The sequence below is a fragment of the Cheilinus undulatus genome, linkage group 8, assembly GCF_018320785.1.
Source record: "Cheilinus undulatus linkage group 8, ASM1832078v1, whole genome shotgun sequence".
Taxonomy (NCBI): Eukaryota; Metazoa; Chordata; class Actinopteri; order Labriformes; family Labridae; genus Cheilinus; species Cheilinus undulatus.
In genome coordinates, this window is record NC_054872.1 from 16,451,138 (window position 1) to 16,472,880 (window position 21,743).

General features: G+C 38.5%; 1 protein-coding gene across 1 annotated transcript; it reads left to right on the forward strand.

Annotated features, from left to right (window-relative positions):
- Positions 1-2,546: 2,546 nt before the first annotated feature.
- On the forward strand, positions 2,547-19,120 carry si:dkey-33i11.1 (B-cell receptor CD22). The gene is made up of 17 exons (XM_041794473.1): positions 2,547-2,595; positions 5,186-5,284; positions 5,516-5,627; positions 5,712-5,857; positions 5,935-6,055; positions 6,158-6,294; positions 6,521-6,643; positions 8,770-8,916; positions 10,165-10,270; positions 10,501-10,664; positions 11,487-11,636; positions 11,794-11,925; positions 13,153-13,234; positions 16,318-16,366; positions 16,755-16,841; positions 18,047-18,180; positions 19,018-19,120. Exons 1-17 carry the CDS (start codon positions 2,547-2,549, stop codon positions 19,118-19,120), a joined length of 1,941 nt encoding a protein of 646 aa, XP_041650407.1.
- The last annotated feature ends 2,623 nt before the right edge of the window (positions 19,121-21,743 follow it).

Consider the following 21,743-nt stretch of genomic DNA (forward strand, 5'->3'; position numbering starts at 1 on the left):
CCCTTAGCCTCCATGTAATGTAAGGGCAGAATTTAAAAAAAAGATGTTGTAGGAGAGCAAATCAAAATTCACCCCTAAAACCCCCTTCAAACATGTTGGCCACAGGGGGCGCTGTGATCAAAAGAGGATTGTGATGCATGAGTGGATTCAGGCGCGACGTGTGATCATCACCGTGAAGTTGGTGATGATTAACATAAGCACCAAAAATTTATATGACATAATTGTGCAGAACACACAGCCAAAACTCAAGTTTTTAATAACTTTTGATCTTGAGCTTGTCTAGAATGACCATAACAATTCTGGAGTCAGTCAGTTAGATTAAATCCCTAGGACCAGTTTGTTAAAATGTGCAACTTGTCCATCTTTGAAAACACAAAAATTTACCTGTTTGTAGTGTGCTTACTGTGCATTTTGGAGGATGGTCCAAAGAGGCTTATTTTTTCTTCTTGTAATAATACATTTGCGTACCAATTTTCATGCCTGCAGCTCTGGCCAATTCCCTGTCTCACATTTGGGGCCACCATGGGGCCCCTGTGTGTTGGACTTGTATGGTTTCACCAAAATACAAAAATGGACAATTTTGAGGACTTTGGTGAGTTTTTGAGCATGTTAAGGCCCCCAAATCAATGATTCGTTTGGCTGAAGTATAATAATAACAGCTACAGTTTCAATAGAATTCTTTTGTCCACAACCCCTTTAACATGTACACATGTTTGGCAGGGATCTACTTTCAAAAGGGTGTAAGGGGTTCAGACTTCACTTTTTAGTACAGAGGGCCATATTAAATCTTTTGATGCTTATTAGATTCAGCAACAGTCTAACCAAAAAGAAGGGCAGGGATCTTAAAATTTAACAGGATACAAATCAGAAACACATCCACATTTCTTAATCGATCCTCTATATTTCCCCTGACTTGACTAATAATTAAAGCATCACTGTTCATTTCCAGATGTAGACCTCGATATCATCTCTTCAACCTTAAAGTTCACTCCCTTTTTCCTCCTGACTTGGAAGCCTGTGAATAGCGATTGACTGAAATGTTAAATTGTACATCATCATTACTCCTAGGTCAGAGCGCGGGTAAGAAGCCAATTGGCCGAGCTGTGACGTTAAACTGACATCTATTGGCCGAGGCACTGCAGGGTGGGATGTTAAAGTCATTTAGACTCATCAGGCTAAGTGGACACAGTTGACTGAGAGGTCTCGAACCTCCCCACGTCTGCTTGTGGGTAGATTTCTGCGCCAAGTATTCTCAATTAGAGCAGTGGATGAGAGGACATCTGGGCTGCCGAGTATGCGTCTGCTTGACTAATGTGTGTTAATGTGCGCCAACAGAGCTGGATTCATTTGATAAATGAACCGTGCAGCTCTTTTTAACAATCAGTCAGTCATGATTTCAAAGTTTGAGAGAGATTTTGTCAGTGTCAGAGTGAAGTGAAGGCTGACTGTCTTTCATAATGCGATGAGTTGATCTCTGGATGTTTTGTAGGTCTATTATAGAAGAAAAATCAGCAGTCAATAGTACTTTTATATGGAAAATGTATCTACAGTGTGTGTAATGTAAAGTTGTCAACCATTTAAATGATCTTACAGAGAAATATCATCTCATTTACACTGTTAATTACTCTTAAGTTGCTCTGTTTTTAGCATCTTTCAGTAAATTTTTTTAAAGAGCCCTAAACTTCAGTGTTTCCATTAACTCTCACAGTTCTCAATAAAACACAAACAAAATATTTGTTGTCAAAATTAATATTTGTTCACTATGTATATTGTAATATGCAAAGGACTCATCCAGCCCGTCCTTGTGTTCCCCCTGTCTCTATGGCATTATCACCAAAAAATAAACACCACCTCTGAAAATAAAATAAAAAATGTCCCACATTAGAACGCGAAGCTTGTACTTGATTGCTTTATACTTATGAACCCTCGTGAATTTGGATCATAAATTGATTTCTAAAAGAATCTTATGAAATCGTTGGCTTGTTAGTCTGAAAACTCACATATTTTCATCTCCTTGTATTTCCTTATGTGGGACGACTTTCCTCTATTAATATGGCGGTGATGCACGAAGAACACAACGAAGAAGACATCAAATAAGGAGAGACTGTTGTATGGCTGACATGATCACAAGGATATCACAAGTTTGGTAAAGTCACATCATTGACCTTTAAAGTGTTTCTTTCTGAGGCAGAAGTGGAAAAAGTGAAAATAGAAGCAGGTAAAAGTTTAAAGAGTGGACTGGGGGGGCGGCAAACACCCTACTTCCTCCTCCTTCTTTTTACTCCTCCTCCTCCTGTCTCCTGCCACATGATTCTGATCACCATGCAACTGTCACCGCAATAAAAAATCCTCTCCATCACTGCATCTCTAAACTCTGCCCTGTCTGACTGACTGAGGTGAATGAAGATACTGGAAGAGGTGAGTGTCTTACATTTAATCAGCTGAATTTTGTGTGATTAAAATCTTGATTAAAATATTTTATCACCTCTCTTCTCCTTGTACTTTTCCTCTTCTCCGGTGACATTTCAGAGCTCGTGTCAGCGGAGATGTTGGCAGGTGTGTTGGTTCTGGGCATCATCCTCACAGCTTTACCAGGTAGGAGAGATACACAAACACACAATCTGAACTTTTTATCATCATGATATATTAAACAGAACAGGAAAAAAGGATATGGACTTTATCTTCATTACTTAAAGGGAGCAAAGATGACCTGCTAGACACCATGATTGTCTCATAATTGCATTGTATTCCAGATGTTTAAAAATGTGTCAAACCTTGTGGAAAACAGGTGGAAACAGTTAAAGATAATTGCATGATTTCCATTGTGCATATAAGGTCCTGCAGCCAGGTGCCCTTGCCTTTACGCTCAGGTTATTTATAAGTATTGATTGACTTTTGTGCAAGGTAGTCAGCCAGGCAGGCAGTAAGCAGCCCAGGACGACACCCCGGCTAGGCTCAGTGTCACTGCTTCAGTTTTCTGTCCCTCTGTGGGCGGATCAGAGCTGTGGTTTGACAAGTTTTACTCTGAGGAGCCACTCTGAAGGAAAAACTGAAATTTATGCTTCTTTTAGTCTTCTAGTACAGTGTGTACTTTTAAAAACTTTTGGATTTTATAGTGCAATCATTTTTTATTATCCTGCAAGCTGAGAAAAGAGTAAAACATGTTACCACCAGTTTTAAAATCACCATAATAAAGGTGCAACTGGGAACAAAGAAGCTCTTATGTTTTATGCTCTGGCTCTTTTTATACATTTTTACAATAATGCAACATATCATATTTTATCAAATTTAATTTTTCTGTTTCTTGTCACACTGAATTCTAACTTATTGTTTGTTATCTTATTATGTTATGCCCTTTTGTATCATATCTTGTTGTAGCTTGTCGGGTTGTGTCATATCATGTACAGATGTTACAGATGTACTTCACAGCTGTTTAATATGCTCACAGTCTGACAACAAAATGTCTTTTAAAAAAGCATTACAATGACAGAGCACTGAGTGATCATATTGCTAAAGACATGAACTCACTTATATGAGCTTATTTACCTTTATTTATGTTTTATTGCCCTTCAAGTTTCCAAACAGCTGCATTATTCACTAAAACAATCGGAAGATTTATAAAATGCTCCTAGTTTTCAAGATTTTTGTCCAGATGGCAGCTTCAGGGGAGGGAATCAGGTAGATTTATCACTATGTAAACATCACAAATGCACAGTTCTAGCTTGTTGTTTTAGAGATTTGAATAGTGTCACAGGTGCTGTATTGTTCAAAGTGATAAAAAGTTGCAGTTCATCTGAGACACCGTATATCTCACAAAGTGCCAAATTTTTCTGGTACAACTTTTCCCATGATTGAGATATTTTTTTAATTCAACATTATTCATAAACAAAATTTGGCAGTTAAATTCATGAAATAACTACATTACAAAAAGTAAAGACTGAGCAGCATTTCATATATAAATTTTTTTTTAAAAAGGCCAGGGATTAAATTGTGCATAGATCTGTTTTAGAAGTAGTTACATGATGGCCAACGGTGGCTTGCTTTAGCATTGTTAGCATTACCCAAAGCCTACATGACTGCGCCAGCCCGAATTAACATAACTACCAAAGTCAATGAAGCTAATTTTGCTTTAGCAATATAAGTTTTAGTAATAGTAGCTAAGCTAAATAGATAACATAGATTTGTAGCTTCTGTAGCTGCTTTGAGAGCTTAGCTCAAGCTACATAGCTATGTTAGCTTTTTAATGGAGCTACATAGTTATGTTAGCTCTGTTGTCTATGTAGCTTACACAGCTAACAAAGCTCTGTTAGCCATGCTGGCTCCATTACAATGTTTTCGTGGAAAATTTGTTTTTTTTTTCTTGTAAACAAACTGTTTACTCAGCTTTTATTTTTATGTTTTGTAATCTAGTTTAGCAGGCCAGGCTTTTAACAATATCATAACCCTTACCTCAATCCTTATCATAACCCTAGGCAAAATTTTAATCCAATTTTATTTCAGAAGTTTTAGCGTGTGTCACCGTTCTTAGGTATAAGATGTCTCAGGTGAACGGTAGTGAGAGTGACTGTCACAGATGAATGGGATACAACCAGACTGTATTGGAGGTTGTCAGGTGATGTAACATGCATAATTTTGAAAAGACTTAAACTGAAATACCTGGAACACAAAGTGCTCATCATTCATAGCTGCTTTTTAAAACTCCAGGCCTCTGTGGGATCATGTTACTGACAGCTATGAATTATTATTAAATCATACATCTTTGTGTTACATCTTATTGCATTATGTTGTATGGTGTCATCCATCCATCCATCCGTTTTCTACACCCCTTTCCCTGTTGGGAGTTGCGGGGGGCCTGGGGCCTATCCCAGCTGTCATTGGGGGAGACCCAATGACAGGGTACACCCTTGGCTGATCGCCAGTCAATTGCAGGGCTGACATATAGAGAAAGACAACCAGGCACACTCACACTCACACCGAAGGGCATTTTAAATTCAGCAGTTAACCTAACCAGCATGTTTTTGGTGGTGTATGGTGTCATTATATTGCCAAATTGTAACATGTTGTACATAATTATATCATTAGTATCATACAGTATGATATACTATGGTTTAGTATGATATTGTATGCTTTCATACTATGTTGCTTTGGATTTGAATGGTATTTAACAAGTCCATGTCTTCTGCAGGTATCCAGAGCAGGTGGAGTGTGACATTTTCTCGAAGGGAGATCTGTGTGTGGGCAGGAACAACCGTCACTCTGCCCTGCCGTTATGACCACCCTTCAGGTATCAAAGCAGTGAATTAACTTTGTCAGGATGTCATTTTAAATTGTCATATAGTGGTGAACCAATGCATGAAAGTCTTTGGATGACACATAACTCAACAGGTCCAGGTCACATGACTGGATAGAAGTTCATAAAACCTAAGTTTCTCCATCTTTTCCATTTGTAATCTTTCAAGTGTTTGTTGAGAAGAAAAGAGTTTGAATGATAAGTCTTTTGTGTTTTTCTCCATAGGTCACACTGTGAAACGGGTCATGTGGTTCCGGGTTTCTTCAGACGGTCGAAGGGAGTTCACGCATCACACAGACCCAAACCAGATCAGTCTGTCTTACAGGGGCCGAACACGGTAGGAGAAGCACGCAGTGGTGTTTGAAAAGCTGACATAACAATGAATGAAATACGACATAAATATATGAGTCGTTTATTCCAGATACATCGGCGGCAGCTACTACAGCTGCTCAGTGCAGATCCGGGCTGTGAGGCTGAGCGATGCGGGTCAGTATCACTTTAGGTTTGAGACGGACCAGCCGCTGGGCAGATGGACCTCCCCCAACACCATCACTTTGGATGTTACAGGTTAGATTCAGACACAGATAAACGGACTTATAACAGCCCTGCTCCAGACTAAAACATCAAGTCTTTTTTAATATCAGACCTCCAGGTCCAGGTTCATCCAGCACGGCCGGCTAACATGTTTGGGTTTGGTGAGACGGTGTTTGTCGGCTGTCAGGCTTCAGGGTGTGCTGCACCTGGAAGGAGTCTTGCTTTATACAGGTGTACATGGGAGAAAGTACTTTCTGTTAGGCTTTTAGATCATATGCTTCAATATTTAAAATAATTCATCTTCAACAATGGACATAATCTGTTCTTCTATAGGAATGGACTGAACCTCGGCTCGTATGAGAAATGGATGATAATAAACCGCTTTGACCTGCAGCATGCAGGAGCGTACAGCTGTCGACCGATCCCACCACAGAACGTTCAGTCACCGACTCTCTCCCTCGATTTGGGACGTGAGTTATCAAAAACAGTCAATCAGACAAAAATATACCTTCCCTAATCTTTCAAAGTTTACCAGCTTTTAGAATTTGTGTATCTCTTTAGTATTTTAGATGCTAAAACTTCATGTAAGAGTGCAAACTGCAATTAACATTTTGTATTTTTTTATATTCACTCCCCTTTTCTGTTCTTTTTCTTGACATTTCTGTCTCCTGTATTCCTTTTTTCTTTATTTTACAGACGCTCCTCGCTCCACCTACATTTCAGTCTATCCTGTAGGAGAGTTGTTAGAGGGAGGATCAGCAACTCTGACGTGCAGCAGTGACGCAGCGCCACCTGTAGAGAGCTTTGCATGGTTCAAAGGTACAGGACAGCTGTTTTGTCCTCAATTCTATTGGGTGATGTCAGTGACACGAAGTGTTTGATGGCTTTACTTTAATACAGTAGAGTACTTTTGTGTTGCGACATCATGTGTAACTCTGCTGTTTTATAAGAGAATAACACGCCATAAACTTAACAGATCTTTAATTTCCTCACAACCTGACAAAGAACTGGGGAAAGCCTTACAATATTACACACAGACTGTGCGTAACACTGCATCCCCCACTGAACAGCTGTTCAGCTGTTTTAATGAAAACAATACAACAAATGTTTGGTACTATATTTCACCAAGATGACTTTCTTGTCCCTTTTGGCCAAAAAGTCAATATAATGTGAATAATTTTGCAGTGTAACGCTTCCCTTTTACAACCTTCATGAGTTAGATGTACATACACACTGAACAGCTGTGTTTACCCTCAGCTGGAGGCAAAAATGTACCAAAAGTTAGGGGAGAGATGAAAACAGTGCAGATGCTTTGAGATACTCTTGTGTTTTTTTTTTGTTTTGTTTTGTTTTGTTTTTTGTTTTTTTTTACGTGACTAAAAAGTGATAGAAAGATAAGGCCGTTTTTCTCTCTGTAACAGATTAATTTTATGGAAAAAAGTAACTAATAGAAGAATACCTGAAGTGCAAAATAATGCATTACATTCATCGTGACAACAAAAAAAAGGAATTTGAGTATTCTAGTGGATTGCTTTGTAATGTGATAAATAGGAATGCGAATGGTTAGCAGACTACATGGCTAAATTCAGATATCTAATTTGGCGGCACAAGACTTAACAAGTCAGTTTGACTAATTATCTAACATTTTTGTCCTGAAATTCCAATCAATTGCTCTTTTAAAACTGTAATGAAGCCTCCTACCACTAGTAGCAGCTGTAGCTTCAGTGAATTGTTGCTGCCTTCTTGTCAGAGCTTTACCAAAGCACTTTGCCAGACGTCAACATGAGAAGTGTAGCACTTAGCATGTTGTAGGGAAAGCAGGGTATGACTGTGTTTGAACTATAAAATGGTATTCATGTAAGCTGTTGAGGGTTATACTTACAGTTTACTGCTCAACTGAAGTGACAAGTAACCACTTTCAGCATGACATTAATCTGCAAAGAGGGAATAAAAGCTGGTGGAGCTAGCTGCTAACTTAGGTTACACTCAACTCTTCATACAAGCCTCATATCATATACCCACTGAGTCGAAGACTCTGTGGGGAGTTTGACTGTTTTCTGAGATTTTTTTCCACAGTCTAGTCGGTTAAAAACAATTTGAAATCACATTTAACTGGATGGGCTGCACGGCAGCGCAGGGGTTAGCGCTGTTGCCTCCCAGCAAGAAGGCTCCTGGTTCGCTTCCCGGTCAGGGCCTTTCTGTGCGGAATTTGCATGTTCTCCCCCGTGTATGCGCGGGTTCTCTCTGGGAACTCTGGCTTCTTCCCACCACCAAAGACATGCTCATTAGGTTAATTGGTGGCTCTAAAATTGGCTGTAGGTGTGAATGTGAGCGTGCCTGGTTGTCTGTCTCTCTATGTCAGGCCTGGGATTGACTGACGACCAGTCCAGGGTGTACCCCGCCAATGACAGCTGGGATAGGCCTCAGCCCCCCCGTGTCCCTGAACGGGATAAGCAATATAGAAAATGGATGGATAGATGGATTTAATCGGATATGGAAATAGCCGCTTTGGAAAATCCTTAGTGATTAGCCCAACATTTGTGACATTATAGAACATTTTTTCCTGCAGTTAGACAAAAAAGTGAAAATGTGAATAATTTGTCAGATAGCAGTATCAGGTTATCCTTAAGCATATACATAAGATGTGAATTTCTTGGAAGCCTTCTTCAGATGAGCAGGAGTTGTGAAAAGCCTGATTTGTAAATCTACATCAAATCTATGCCACAATAGTTGCCATAAATTTTCAAAGCCCTAAACCTACATTTATGTAATTTCATTATTGAATCAAAGCCACGAAAAGAATCATTCATCAGACTGAAAGGGATAGAGAGCAAGAAGAGGCTAATAAATTCATAAACTAATGTGAAGGAAATAATGCATGTCCATTTAATTCAACAAGAGCTTGTGATTTTCTAAGTGCGTGTGTTTCCTTGTCTTCTCTGCAGACATGGACAGCGGCAGCATCCCAGACAGCTTCAGGCCTCAGCTCCTCCTGTCTTACCTCAAATACAGCGACAGAGGAGAGTACTTCTGTGTAGCACGAAACTCACTGGGAACCAACCGCTCTAGACCACTTCTGCTGAATGTCACCTGTAAGTCATATTTGTTGTTTTCATTTTTATCACAGGCTTTCTTTTTCCAAAGTTATAAACGATTTAAAATGAGAACTAAACGCTGAGCTCAGGAGTGTAACGTCTGATGCATGTTTCTATCTTAGGTCATGTTGTGTAAATCTGTCTAGGGTCAGTCTGGGTCACATTGATGAGGCAACGGCTCAGTTTTAAACATGAATCATAACAGGATTCTTCTATCATGTGGAGTCAGTAAGAAGTGATACAAAAGGAACTGCTGACTTCTAACTTTTGCTTTACTCTGGTTTCTCTTTATGTGTTAAAATAGTAGAGCTGAAGTCTGTGAAGATAAAATACATCTACAACAATGGAAGCCAAACATTTATGTTTCACTCCATTTTTGTTTGATACAGAATCTCTATCTCATCTCTTGAGATCTAGTTATGTCATTTTAAAGCAACAACACTAGCTGTTCCTCATTCTGGAGAAAACCAAGATTTACTTGGTGTCACTGGAAAACAGGCTTACAAAAGATATATTGATTCATGCCATTGTCCTTTTAAAGTAAATATCTCACCAGCCAATCACATGGCAGCAACTAAAAAAGTAATGCATAATAATAATGCATGTATTTAGATGTTCAAACTGAACATCAGAATGGAGAAAAAAAATCTCTTAGAACTGGCCTGTTTGCACACAACACATGATGACTCCCTTGTAAATTGTTGTCTTGAATTGTCACTTTAAATCTTACGAGTATTCACATTATTAATTTGTTTAAAAGTATATCACCCTGTCATTTAAAAGCATGTTTATGACAACATGAGGGAGAAAAGCTGTTAAAGAGGCACCACTAGCCTTTTAGCTTGTCTCTGATTCACCCCGTTTATCCTTACTGCACTGCATACAGTATGCAGGAATACCATGTCACGATGGGAGAGCCACAGGAAGCATGCTTGGGCTGTTGTTTGCATAAGAGGCAGAGAATTCTGATCTGAGGCCATCAATGATGATGTAGTGTTACACATTATATAGGTGCAGAATCTACCACAGTGCTGCCACTTTGTATTCCAAAATGAATCAACACTGCAATATGTCAACAGGTTGAATGACCTTTAAAGTCAAGCAGCATGTAAATCGCTGGTGCTATCAGTTTAACTCTATGTTTGAAAACACTGTATGACACTTAAATGAGTGGCATTTACTGAGCATCAAACTAAAGAATGAATGTAGCAGTAAGATACTTGAGTTTTGCTGTCTTTTTTTCAGACTCTCCAAAGAACACACGTGTGCTGCTGAGTCCTCCAGGTGACATCAGAGAGGGATCATATGTAAACCTGAGCTGTGTAAGCCAAGCCCACCCACCTGCAAGCAGGTACAATAAACACTTCTTTATCAACTATGAATGATGTATTCTTTTATCCTAACAATTGTTTTGTTGATTCTGTCATCATTTTAATCATACTTACATTTCCCATTATTTCAAAATCTTGTTTTTTTATGTCAATATTTCACTTTATGATTCAGAAAGTGGCACGTTTGACTTAATGTCCAGCCCTGTCATTTTCATCATCATCGTCATTTTCACCATGCTACCTCCTGCAGGTACACTTGGTATCACATTGTAGGTGACCAGGTGTTGAATAAGGGAAACTTCCAGAACCTGACGTTCCCATCAGTGAGAGCTCGTCATGCCGGTCAGTACTACTGCTCAGCCTGGAACCGTCTGGGATACCAGAACTCTCCTGTGGCTACGCTCACTGTACTGTGTAAGTAGAGGCTGTCTTATCTAACAAGTGTAGGATGAAAACATAAAAAAGTTGTTCAAAACTCTTCATTTCCATTGATAAACCCAAGTTTGTTTTATGTAATAGCTTCAAAAATCCTACAGTGGTCTGGAAGCACAAGACAAAATTACACTTTAATAAAACCTGAAACAAATTTACAAAGTCCGATACAAAATTACAAACTGAAACACTTTTAACAAAAACAGTTTAACATTTTATTGAACAGATTTAAGATTTAAAAGGCTACATTTAAAATGTTAAATGTACATTTTAAAATACAAAGCACAAACCTCTTTTACATTTTAAATTTTAAATTTTAACTTTTAAATTAGTTTTGTCATTAATGAAAGATTTTTGTATTAAGAAATGTAAACATAGTTGGATTTATGTACATTTTTTTCAAGCTTTGTACAAGTGTTTCAGACTTGTAATTCTGAATGACACTTCCAGGCCACCATAGCTATTGACCATAAATCAACCTAGCATTAAGCTCCATTTTTCAGCAGACACTTTATTTTTTGTTGCTGGTCCTTTTGTTATTTTATGAGTCACAAATTAACATTTTCCTTAGCTAAATTTCTAAAAGTAGTGTTTTTTCTTACCAATCAGTAAGACTGGTGCTTGTTTTTAATCCATTATACTACTGATTTAATTTGAAGTAATGATGTTTCTGGAGGAAATCTTAACACATCAAATTTAAAAATAGAGAGGTAAAAGAAGAAGCAGAATCAAGTGAAGAACAGATACTCCAAAACCATGCACATCTCTGTGTTTAAGTGCTTGACTTTTCCTTTTCCTTTTCAGATCCTCCGAAGAACACGTCTGTCCTGGCTCGTCCCTCCACCGTGGTGGATGCTGGTCGCCCTCTGACGCTGACCTGCAGCAGTCAGGCTAACCCCGCCGTAGACAACTTCACGTGGCACCGCCTACCTCTGGACGGGGGCTCTGTACAATGTTAGCATCGTAAAAATGTGGTTCCACTCAAGGTTAACATTACAGAATCATCAACTCTCTAACCTGTGGATTATGAGGTGTTATTGTGAGGGTGGTGTTGGACTGCCTGTTGGTTTGTTACCTCCATCACTGTCATTTCTGTGTGTACTCCCTGTAGCGTGGGGCTCAAAGTCTGGGCCTGTCTTCACCTTCTCAGAGGTCAGCCCTGGAGAGAGCGGTCAGTACTACTGCGAGGCCAGGAACCGAATCGGAGCCCACAGCTCTCCCATCCTCACCGTGCGAGTCAGAGGTAAAAAAATGATTCACACATGGAAGACAGTGGTGCTGAAAGATACTCGAGCATTTAATGGCGCTTTAGCCTGGCTGACTTTGGCTTCTAGCTTAGCATATTTTTGTCTGAACTTAGCAGAAGATGATTGTGGTTATTAATATATTTCTTTATTAGCAGTTATTAATTTGCAGTTGTTGCTGTTATTTATATAATGCGGTGTGGCTGTTCTGAGATCTCCTGCCGTTCCACGAGCCAATAGGAAAGCCTTAGGCAGGGAGAGAAGCAGCAATAGACTCAAAGCAGAGCAGGTATCAGTGACAACAGAGTGACACTGATTAAATCAGATGCAGAATTAAAGAGGAGCTGGGGTGGAGGAGGGTTGCAAAAAGAGGCATCCAGAGGGAGCGGCAACCCCAGTTTACATATGGTAGCATGACTGTGATTAGCCAATAGCGTGCCTAAGGGGAAACAGCTAGCTGTCAGCTGATGAGGGTTTGCTTGAGATCAGCTGACTCCTTGGCCTGCCTGAACTAACGATATATGCCCAATTTTGACAGGCAGTAGATTTGTTAAATGCTAACTGTAGTAATAAATCTGCAGTAAGCAGTAATAAATCTGCTGATTTATTACTGCTGGTTGCATCTGCTCCTTTGTTTATGTGATTGTCATTTACAGAAGTGTCATGGGAGAGATGTGGTGTTTCTGATAAGTAGTGAAACCCTCCTGCCTCTGTGCGTATGTTTCTGATTATCTCAGACAATGACTTAAAATAAAGTACAACTGAGATTATGTCTAGCACAACGCTTGGATGGTTTTTATGATCATTTGAAGTGAAGAGTGATGAGACCCCCCTCTCTCTATCACAGCGAGGGTCCTCCTTGTCTCTGTGAATGGTGTCATGGTTTCTGGCTGTTTTTCTATGAGTCATAATGACTCATGTTAATCCGTCTCACTATAAGCGTAGAGGATGAGGGTGATGAGGTGTTGTGGAAAACTATTTGAGTCTAGATGACTGAAGTTGTGGAGTTTGGTTTGGAAATCAGAAGTGGAAACATAAGTCTGAAGTCTAGACGCTTGAAAGATGATGCACAGTCTTTTCCTCTTTCTCCACTTTCTATTTTTATATTTCCGCTCTTTTTAAGGCTCAGTGTGCTTCTATTTTTACACAACAAATTATTACTCTTCATTTCCTCTCTTTTCTTGATGTCAGTGTCACACTTATTAATGTTGTTGTTTCTCTGGCAGGTCGTCTTAAGGTCATTGCTCTGGCGTCAGCTGTAGGCGTGTCTGCTGGACTCATCACTCTCACTGTGGCCATTATGATCAGGTGAAAGGAAATACAACACTTTAACTCACTGCTAGAGCAGGGATGTCCAAACTAAAGTCTGTGGTTCATTTTTAATTGGCCTGCAGCAAATTCACAATTCACAAACGTAGCACAATTTGCCACATTAGAATATGATGCTTGTGCTTGACTGTATTGGTCTTTTCTAGTGGCAAAACTCTACAATGCTGCTTTTATTAGCTCTACAAACAAGTATTTGGCAAGAGGAATCCAGTGACTAGCTTCTTCATGTTTAAATTGAGAAAACAACATAAATGGGAAGCATAATGACAACTAAAATAATACTGATATCTTTCAAATCACAGTTTCCTCTCAGATTGTATCATACTAATCATCTTTCAGCACTAACGCTCCGAGAGAGTGGCAGCTTAGTGCAGTTTGCTTTTGTTTTGTGTCTGCATGTTGAAATCAGCCATCACTGGCTCCCCCTCTGCTGAGTGGAGCATTGTTCTCATCCTGTGAAGGGGCCATTTCAGCCGGAGCCACCTTGAAATCTGACAGGGATTGTCTTTTTGTCTTTTCAGCCATCAATGAAAAGCTGTGATTCAGGCTGTTTTTTTCTGTAAACTTGATCAGTTATTAAGGACATGTTAAACTATAATGAAACAAAAAAAAACTGTTAGATGAAACTATTTGATGTCAATGTGAAAACAGGTTTCTAAAACTGAATGTCAATTAAACAAAATATGTGAGTTAAAAGAATGTATAAATATTCACTCTCTTTAAAGTGACTGACTTAATTCAACAGAGGTCAGCCAATTAGCGCCAGTAGTCTTACAGTTAGTGAAATGGGGATCATCTGAGTGCAGTGAATGTGTCTCAATTGATTGCAGTATAAAGACACCTGTATTTGGAAGGACAAGTCACTGATTAATCAGTATTCTTGGCTACTAGGGGTGACCCGGAATAGTCAGCGATTCGATGATTTGATTCGGAGGAGTCTGATTCGACTATGAACCTCATAGTCGAATGTTATTATGTAACCAAGATCGTACTATTCTGACTACATGGGGCTGCTAAGCCTGAGTTTCCGTTAGCCAGCATTTGCTGTTCATTGGCCGGTAAAAAGGGCGGAAGTCCAGCAGATAAAAACCGGTCAACATGTCCGGCAGAAAATATACCAATGACCAGATAAGTAAATACTGAATACTTGCATATTATATTTTGTGTAACCTAGAAGATATGTTGCGAGCACATGGCTAATTATGTATGCACGATGACATCAAAGCAAATCTATCTCATTGCGCATGCTCAGTATTGCTGGGTACAATGCAGGGAAAGTGGGAAAGTTTGACAAGAGCTTTCTCGTAAAGCAGAATTTCAATCTAGGTGGTTTTCCTGGTTAACCAAAGGCTTAAGTGGTATGGAGGGATTTTGTGTCATCGCTGCAAGTAATGAAGAGGCTGAAACAAAGGGAACTGTACAGCTGAGCGTCGTAAACACCGATGCAGCAGCAGAGAGAGAGGCTTACACAGGGCAGAGTTGTAGTGAACTTTGATAAACTATGACCAATCCTCATATAAAGTTGGATTGTAGTCAACACAGAATCACATCGTGCAGAACAGCATGGACCGCTTGGAGCTTATAATGAAGGCTCTGTCTCTCTTCCTGGCTAATTAGCAGAAGAAGTCTTGGATAAGCCATTAATGAGAGGAGGACTGGACTGGACTATCTACTGTGGAGCTTTTGTCTTTTCGGGACTAGTCCAAATAAACCAGGATGGTTGGGTTTCCAGCTTTAGCAGAGGTTACAGTTTTATCATCATGAGGACTGATATTAGCAACTGACAGTAAGACTCATTTTTCATTTGAAATGTAGAGTTCTAATGTGGTGTCCAGTTAACAGAGCACCTTTTTATGTGTTTGGATGCTTCGTTATTGTCGGTGGAGGATGGTATTTGGCTGTTGTAAGCTGCAAAGTTATGACAGTGGCCAAAGTGCTAACGGGCTAACGGTGCTAATGTGAAGCTAACTGTTGTTGTTTATGAGTTTAACGTGGGCGTATATTGTGTAACTGACTGCGTGTGTAAGGAAAAGCATACAGCTTTCATTTTGATACTCTAAACCACTTACACAAAAAAATAAGAGAGATTTATGCATTTTGCTGCTGTTAATGCAGTAAAATAATGTTCAAGCAAATAATAACAAAAAAAAAATCAAATGCTTTGCTCTTTAATTTATGAGGAAATGTGGTGCAGTTCTGCTAAATCTGCCGCTATACTCTAGCTAACTGCTACACACTGACCGCAGCCATTGCCAATACAACTAAACCCCGCCCATAGCGACCACCTCAATTTCCTCAAGTGGCAATGATTGGTCCAAAATGATTGGTGGAAACAAAGCAATTAAAAGACTTTTTTTGCAAGTTAGACAGTGTGCGGGAATTCTCTTCACATTTTATGTTGCCCCTTAGTAAAAAAAAAAAATTGGACACCCCTGTGCTAGAAGAAGAATTTTTGCATAAGTGCTCATCTTGGGTTATTCTACAAATTATTGAACCATATTTTACCATTTTTGAAGGAGGCTTGCAAAATAATTCAGTGTCAGTGATAAAATAGTCAAAATTTTCAATCTTCATTACTATTCAGTACTTTTCAAATGATGTCATCTCTGTTATTTTTATCTGATAGATAGTACCATAAAGTACCAAAGACAGAAAAACTAGATTCCTCCAGTCATATTTTAAACATGACAACTGCTTAGGGAGAGCAGAAGAGAGAGCACTCTCTAAACTGCATAATTTCACCTGACATGTTGCTAAAATACGTGTTAAAAATGAAGACAGTATCAGGAGTTTGCCTACATTTTTAGTATTTTAAACAAGAATTTTATTATTAATGCTGTGATATCAATACAGGTTTTAACATTGTTTTCTTTTTGCTTTTTTACTGTACAAAAACTGGTATTATGAGATCCTTAGTCAATTGTGGACTATTAATAGTGTTTAGCCTTATATTTTTCTGTGTTTTATAGACTGGTTACCAAGCTGTTTACTTGATGATATTTGAATGAGCTCTAAGTAAGGAGTAATGAGTTGGTTTGATGACATTGACCATATCTTCACAGTAAGAACATGCACAGAGTCGACATGGAGACATTAGAAGTACCAAATAAGGTAAAATACTCTTTCTGAACTAAACTTAACACAAAAAGTAAGGAAATTTGTGTTTGGTAGATTATTTCTTTGTTGTAACCATGCTTCTTGGCAATAAATCTTATACAGGTGAAAAGTCTGTTTATTTATTTTTTTTAAATGGTGCCACATTTTTAAGGAACATGTATTTGTGGGATGAGCAGCAGAGCTTACATTACTTTACGTGTTATGTTTTAGTCTCATAATTTCTTAGACATCCTCTGTTGAACTTGTTCCAGTAAACAATGTTTTTAATACTGCTTAAACTGATCATCATTCTGTATTCCTGTTAAAGACAAACCTTACTTTCCTCTTATCCATTGTTTACCCTTTACTTCTATCCTTTGTGTTTTGTGTTTGACCCCCCCAGCGTCCGTCAGTGACAGCTGACACCACGTTTTATGAGTCGGCCCAGCAGACACTTCCAGTGAGGAAGGGCAAGATGTCCGACATCCCGGTACACAACCCTGTGATCAATCTTACAGTCTTAGAACCTGTGCAAAAAGAAAATAAGCGTATAAATCAGTTCATAAAACCATGGCAGCCATGTTTCTGTAACATCAGACCCAGGAGGGAAGCTCAGATGTTACTATCATGTCCTGGTCTTTATTTTGTAGGATTAAACCTTATCAGAATTGCAAGTAAGTTTTCATTCTGAAGCCTCCTAATTGATAGAGAAAAACCTAAGGACTAAAAAATAATTCAAGTCCAGTAAAACATCAAACCATATTTTTGTAGGCGCACAAAAAATTCAATTTGGGCAGAGGATTGATAATTTTGCACTAATCCCTAGATTAAATAAGCTATAAGCATGTATTAAAATGAATAGGAACATCATAATCAGTTTGCTAGTAGAGAGCCATAAAAGTAGTAAAGTTACTTATGCAAGTATTAAAAGAGTTTACAAAGACAGAGCTACATGGTTTATGCTATAACATACAAATGTTTATATCTTGTGATTTCTTCTTTGGGCTTGTTCAAGATGCATGTTGATATCTTGAAAAAATGCATGCCTTTAGTTTTGTATCAATGATTATCAACCCAAAATATCTGCAGCTGTTGTCAACTTGTTTTACAGTTTCTCATCAATCAGGGAGTTTTCAAAGGGAAACAGCCAGATTTGCAATGTTTAAATCAGCCTGTCTCAACCAGGGTGCTGCTGCATCCTGTAGGTGCCTACTGGCATCAGGGGTGCTTTCAAAATGTTTCAAATTTAACCAAGAATTACTGTAAATAATCATCCATTTAGCTATCCTGGCATAAATAATCAAACTCTCAGTTCAGCTGGTGTCCATGGTGTGACAAACATGTTAAAATGTGCTTTTAAGCTCTTCATGACCAGTCCACATGCTCACCAAGGCATTTTAAATGTTTAAAGAGATGACCTCATATATTTATTTTCTTAATTCTATTAAAGCATGAATTTCCCAGTAGTCATAAGGGTTTTAAATGTTGTTTTCTTACTGATATACAGTATTTTGGCTGAGATGATGAGAGTTTTTTTTTTTTTTTTTTAATCTTAAAGTTTAACTTGACAGAAAAAAAAACAAAAAAATTATGAGACAGTGTGAAACCTGGAACATAACCCTTTTACATTTGAGCTTCCACCCTTCAGTGTTTTCATCCTCAGATCTGTTTAACTGAATGTTTGTTTCTGTGCAGGAGGAACCCGAGGATTTGAGTGACAGCGGCCACCCTGCCATCATTCCTCTGAAGGATGCTCCTCCAATCACTGAAGTTGAAAGTCGAAGCTCCACCCCTAACTATATCACTGTTCAATACTCCAAGTTGTCTAGGTAAACACTACATTATATTGCATGCCAAAACTATTCATTGTTGTGTTTGAATATCTAACATTTGTTCTTTTATTTATTAATTGTTAGGCTCTTTACTGATATATTTAGACTTACTGTATGCCTGATACAAATAGTATTTTTATTCAGAGTACCTGAGCAAATATTTTAGTCATTTGGGCCAGTTTTGCAGCTTTTGATAGGTAGGGAGATGGGCAGGTACTTAGATGGTTAATGTTTTATAAGCAGGGTTCTCAAGGTTAAACAAATGAATCATGACTAATGAAGGTCCACAATTAGTGCAGTGATTTTTTTAATCATATGCCTTTATTGTCGCTTTTAGCACACTATGGTTGAATCCCTGCAGCGTCTCTCTGCAGCTACAGTGATATAAAAAAAGCCTGCCAGATTTTCTAAATCTTAACTGATCTTTCAATGTGAGAGTCTATCCACTTCTCCAACTTCCTTTTTTCACTCTTTGACATTCTGTCCTTTTCTGTCTGCCGTCTGCACCGTCTGTCTCCCATTCAGACTGTCTCTACACAGCAGTAATCTTTCATGTCTTGCATGTCGCTGATTTTATTTTACAGCCACACTGGCCCTCTTCCTGTCTTCTTTATCTTCCTGTCATCACTTTCTCTGTGCTTTCAACTATTTTTTTTCTCTGTCTGCTGTGATATCCAACTACTCTGCCTGTTTATGAGAGCATGATAAATTTATTGAAGTTTTAGAAACTCTTTAGTAAATCTGTGGTAAAGAAAAGACTCTTTTTTCATGGTGTAATTTGACTCAGATGTAAAGATGAATCATGCAGCTGCTGTTTGTTGTTTTCTTTTTCAGCACAGAGCAGGTGCAGGTCCACAATCTGCCACGAGGGGGAGACAGAAAGCCGAAGGATTGCCCAAAAGTTGTTTACACTTTGCTGCAGCAGCCTCGCAACTGAAGAGAGATACACTGACATTTGGCTTTTTTTTCTTTATCATTCACAAACAAGAAAGTAATAGTTTGCCAAGATTTACAACTACTTTATTTTTGCTGCTTTTTTTTTTACTCCCTACCACCTACATTCTTATCTACCTGCTACACTACTACTTCCCTGCCTATTGTTTCTTACCTACAGTATGCACTGAATTGCATATCTACTGCATACCTTTTATCTACTCTCAAATGTCATTCCCCTTTAACTTTCTCTGAACACAGCACACCTGATGTGCACCGGTCACTGTACTTGTTTGTCTACGGGACATAAAGTCACTACTGTTAGACCCTTACAAGGATGAATGAGTGCCTGCATGTTGTCATAAATTCTCTACAGATCCACAGTCCAGGAGGATATCCTGGTGTTAACTCGGGGCCCGGGGCTCTAATAGTTTAACATGCCTTTTTTGTTGTTTTGTCTGCTTTGTACCTAAGCTGGTTAATAAGCATAACATTATTTTATAAATATCCGTGCATTTAAGTGTATATTTTTATCTATGGTTTTCATATTTTAATGAGCAATGTGTTAACTATGGTTAAATTAAATTTACATGTATGATTTCTTTCACACTGGTTTATGTTTATTAGCCTAATTTTGCTCTCTGTCTCTGCTTTTCTCCCCTCAATCATCCTCATCCTGCTCTCTGTCCCTGCTTGTCTTGCTTCAGTCATCCTCATATTGCTCTCATTCTCCGTTTCTTCAATTTATCATCCTCATCTTGCTCTGTTGTCTACGCTTTCCTCCTCCCAATCATCCTCTTATTGCTCTCTGTCCCTGCTTTCTCTTATCATAATCCTCATCTTGCTCTCTATCCCTGCTCTCTTCTCTGTCATCCTGATCTTGCTCTCAGTCCCTGCTTTCTCTCCTCTGTCATCCTTATCTTACTCTCTATCCCTACTCTCTTCTCTGTCATCCTTACCTTGCTCTCTGTCCCTGCTTTCTATTCCAATCATCTTCATCTTGCTCACTATCCCTGCTCTCTTCTCTATCCTCCTCATCTTGCCCTCTATCCCTCTGCTGCTTTTTAGTCGGTATACTAAACTTACTAAAAACATCCTTTCACTGACTCTGTGATAAAAATAAGACTGTTTTTTTTTTTTTTTCTGGTCACTTAAAGGGGATTATTTGCATTTAAACATAATTCTTCTGAAGGTAGATAATTAGACTTTTTGTGTATTATTTAATTAATGTAATCAAATGCAGTCATTAATATCTAAACTACATAAAATTAAACCAAAAAATAATTTAGCAGTCATATGATGTAATTTTATTTGTTCACCAGCATTTGACTCTAGGGACAAATCAAAAAGGTTGGAAAATCTGTGAGAAAAAGTGTGTATGAATAAGACCAGTACTACAAATTTTGCTCTTTCATGCTTTCCCATGGTGGTAAAAATTTACTTCATGATTTGTAAATAAAGAAAAATATATATGCCCAATGAACTGTTTCTGTTTTGGTATTCTGCAAATATGAAATAAAATATGGAGTATTCAAAGTCAGACATTTAAGTTTTGAGGGTTTTTTTTTTGTTTTTCAGCTTCAAACACATAAAGACTACGGTGGCAACAAAGACCTGTCATCAACGAGAACTACTGACAGGTGGTTATGCCTCCACAAGGTATCCAAGAAGAACAGCTATGATGTACCTCAGAAACTTGATCTGTTCATCCTTGAGTCAAAGTTTGAAGGAAATATCTCAAAACAGTATTTGAAATATTGCATCCATAAGTACAAGATAAATGTGGCTCAGTGACCTTGCACTTTGACCTTCTGACCAAGGCAATAAAGGAGGAAAAAGGGGAGAATGTTCTGGGGGCCCTTGGAGTTCTGTAAAACATGGCTCATTGTAAGGTTAAGCTGCAATGATTGTATTTCATTACTTGTATACTATTTAGTGTATGAATATATAAATGTTTGGGAGTGTTTCTGTGGGAATTTGGGCCCATTAATTCTGTAGACCAGGGGTTTTCAAAGTGTAGGAAAGTGAGCCTCCCCCAAGAGAAAATAATTTATTCCGTGGACCCCCACCACCATAAAAAGACACGATCTTAACAACTTTATTTCCAAACATGTATGTCTCATCTTTAAGCATTTTTATTTTAACATTTTTATATTTTGTTCAGAATACATTTTTAAACATCCATCTCTCCAAGACGATCAATTGATCAACTTATTGCCAATGCGACCTGATTTTTATGCTCTACCCTCTTATTTAGTGGGAACTATGAGTTTACATCTATGCAGTTGATGCAGAACTGCATAACAACAGATCATCTTTTACCTTCAGCCTTGCCTGATAATCACTTTTGGTCATTGTTGGTGCAAAAATCCTGCACTTGCTCTCACCTTGATATTTTAGTGAGTGTAAAAGTGAGGGTAAAACTTCCCCTCTCTGTGGAGTTTGTGTGTGTGGATAATTTACCGCCTCGAGTCTTCATGCATACCACACCAGCCTGCTCTCGTTCATTGGTCTGTTTAGCTATGAGCAGCTCCCAAACCCACATTTTGTCGAGGAGAAAAAAACTATTGATCTGAATAAGTTTGTCATTTGTCAGCCAGAGCCACCCCACCTGTGACATCAGTTAT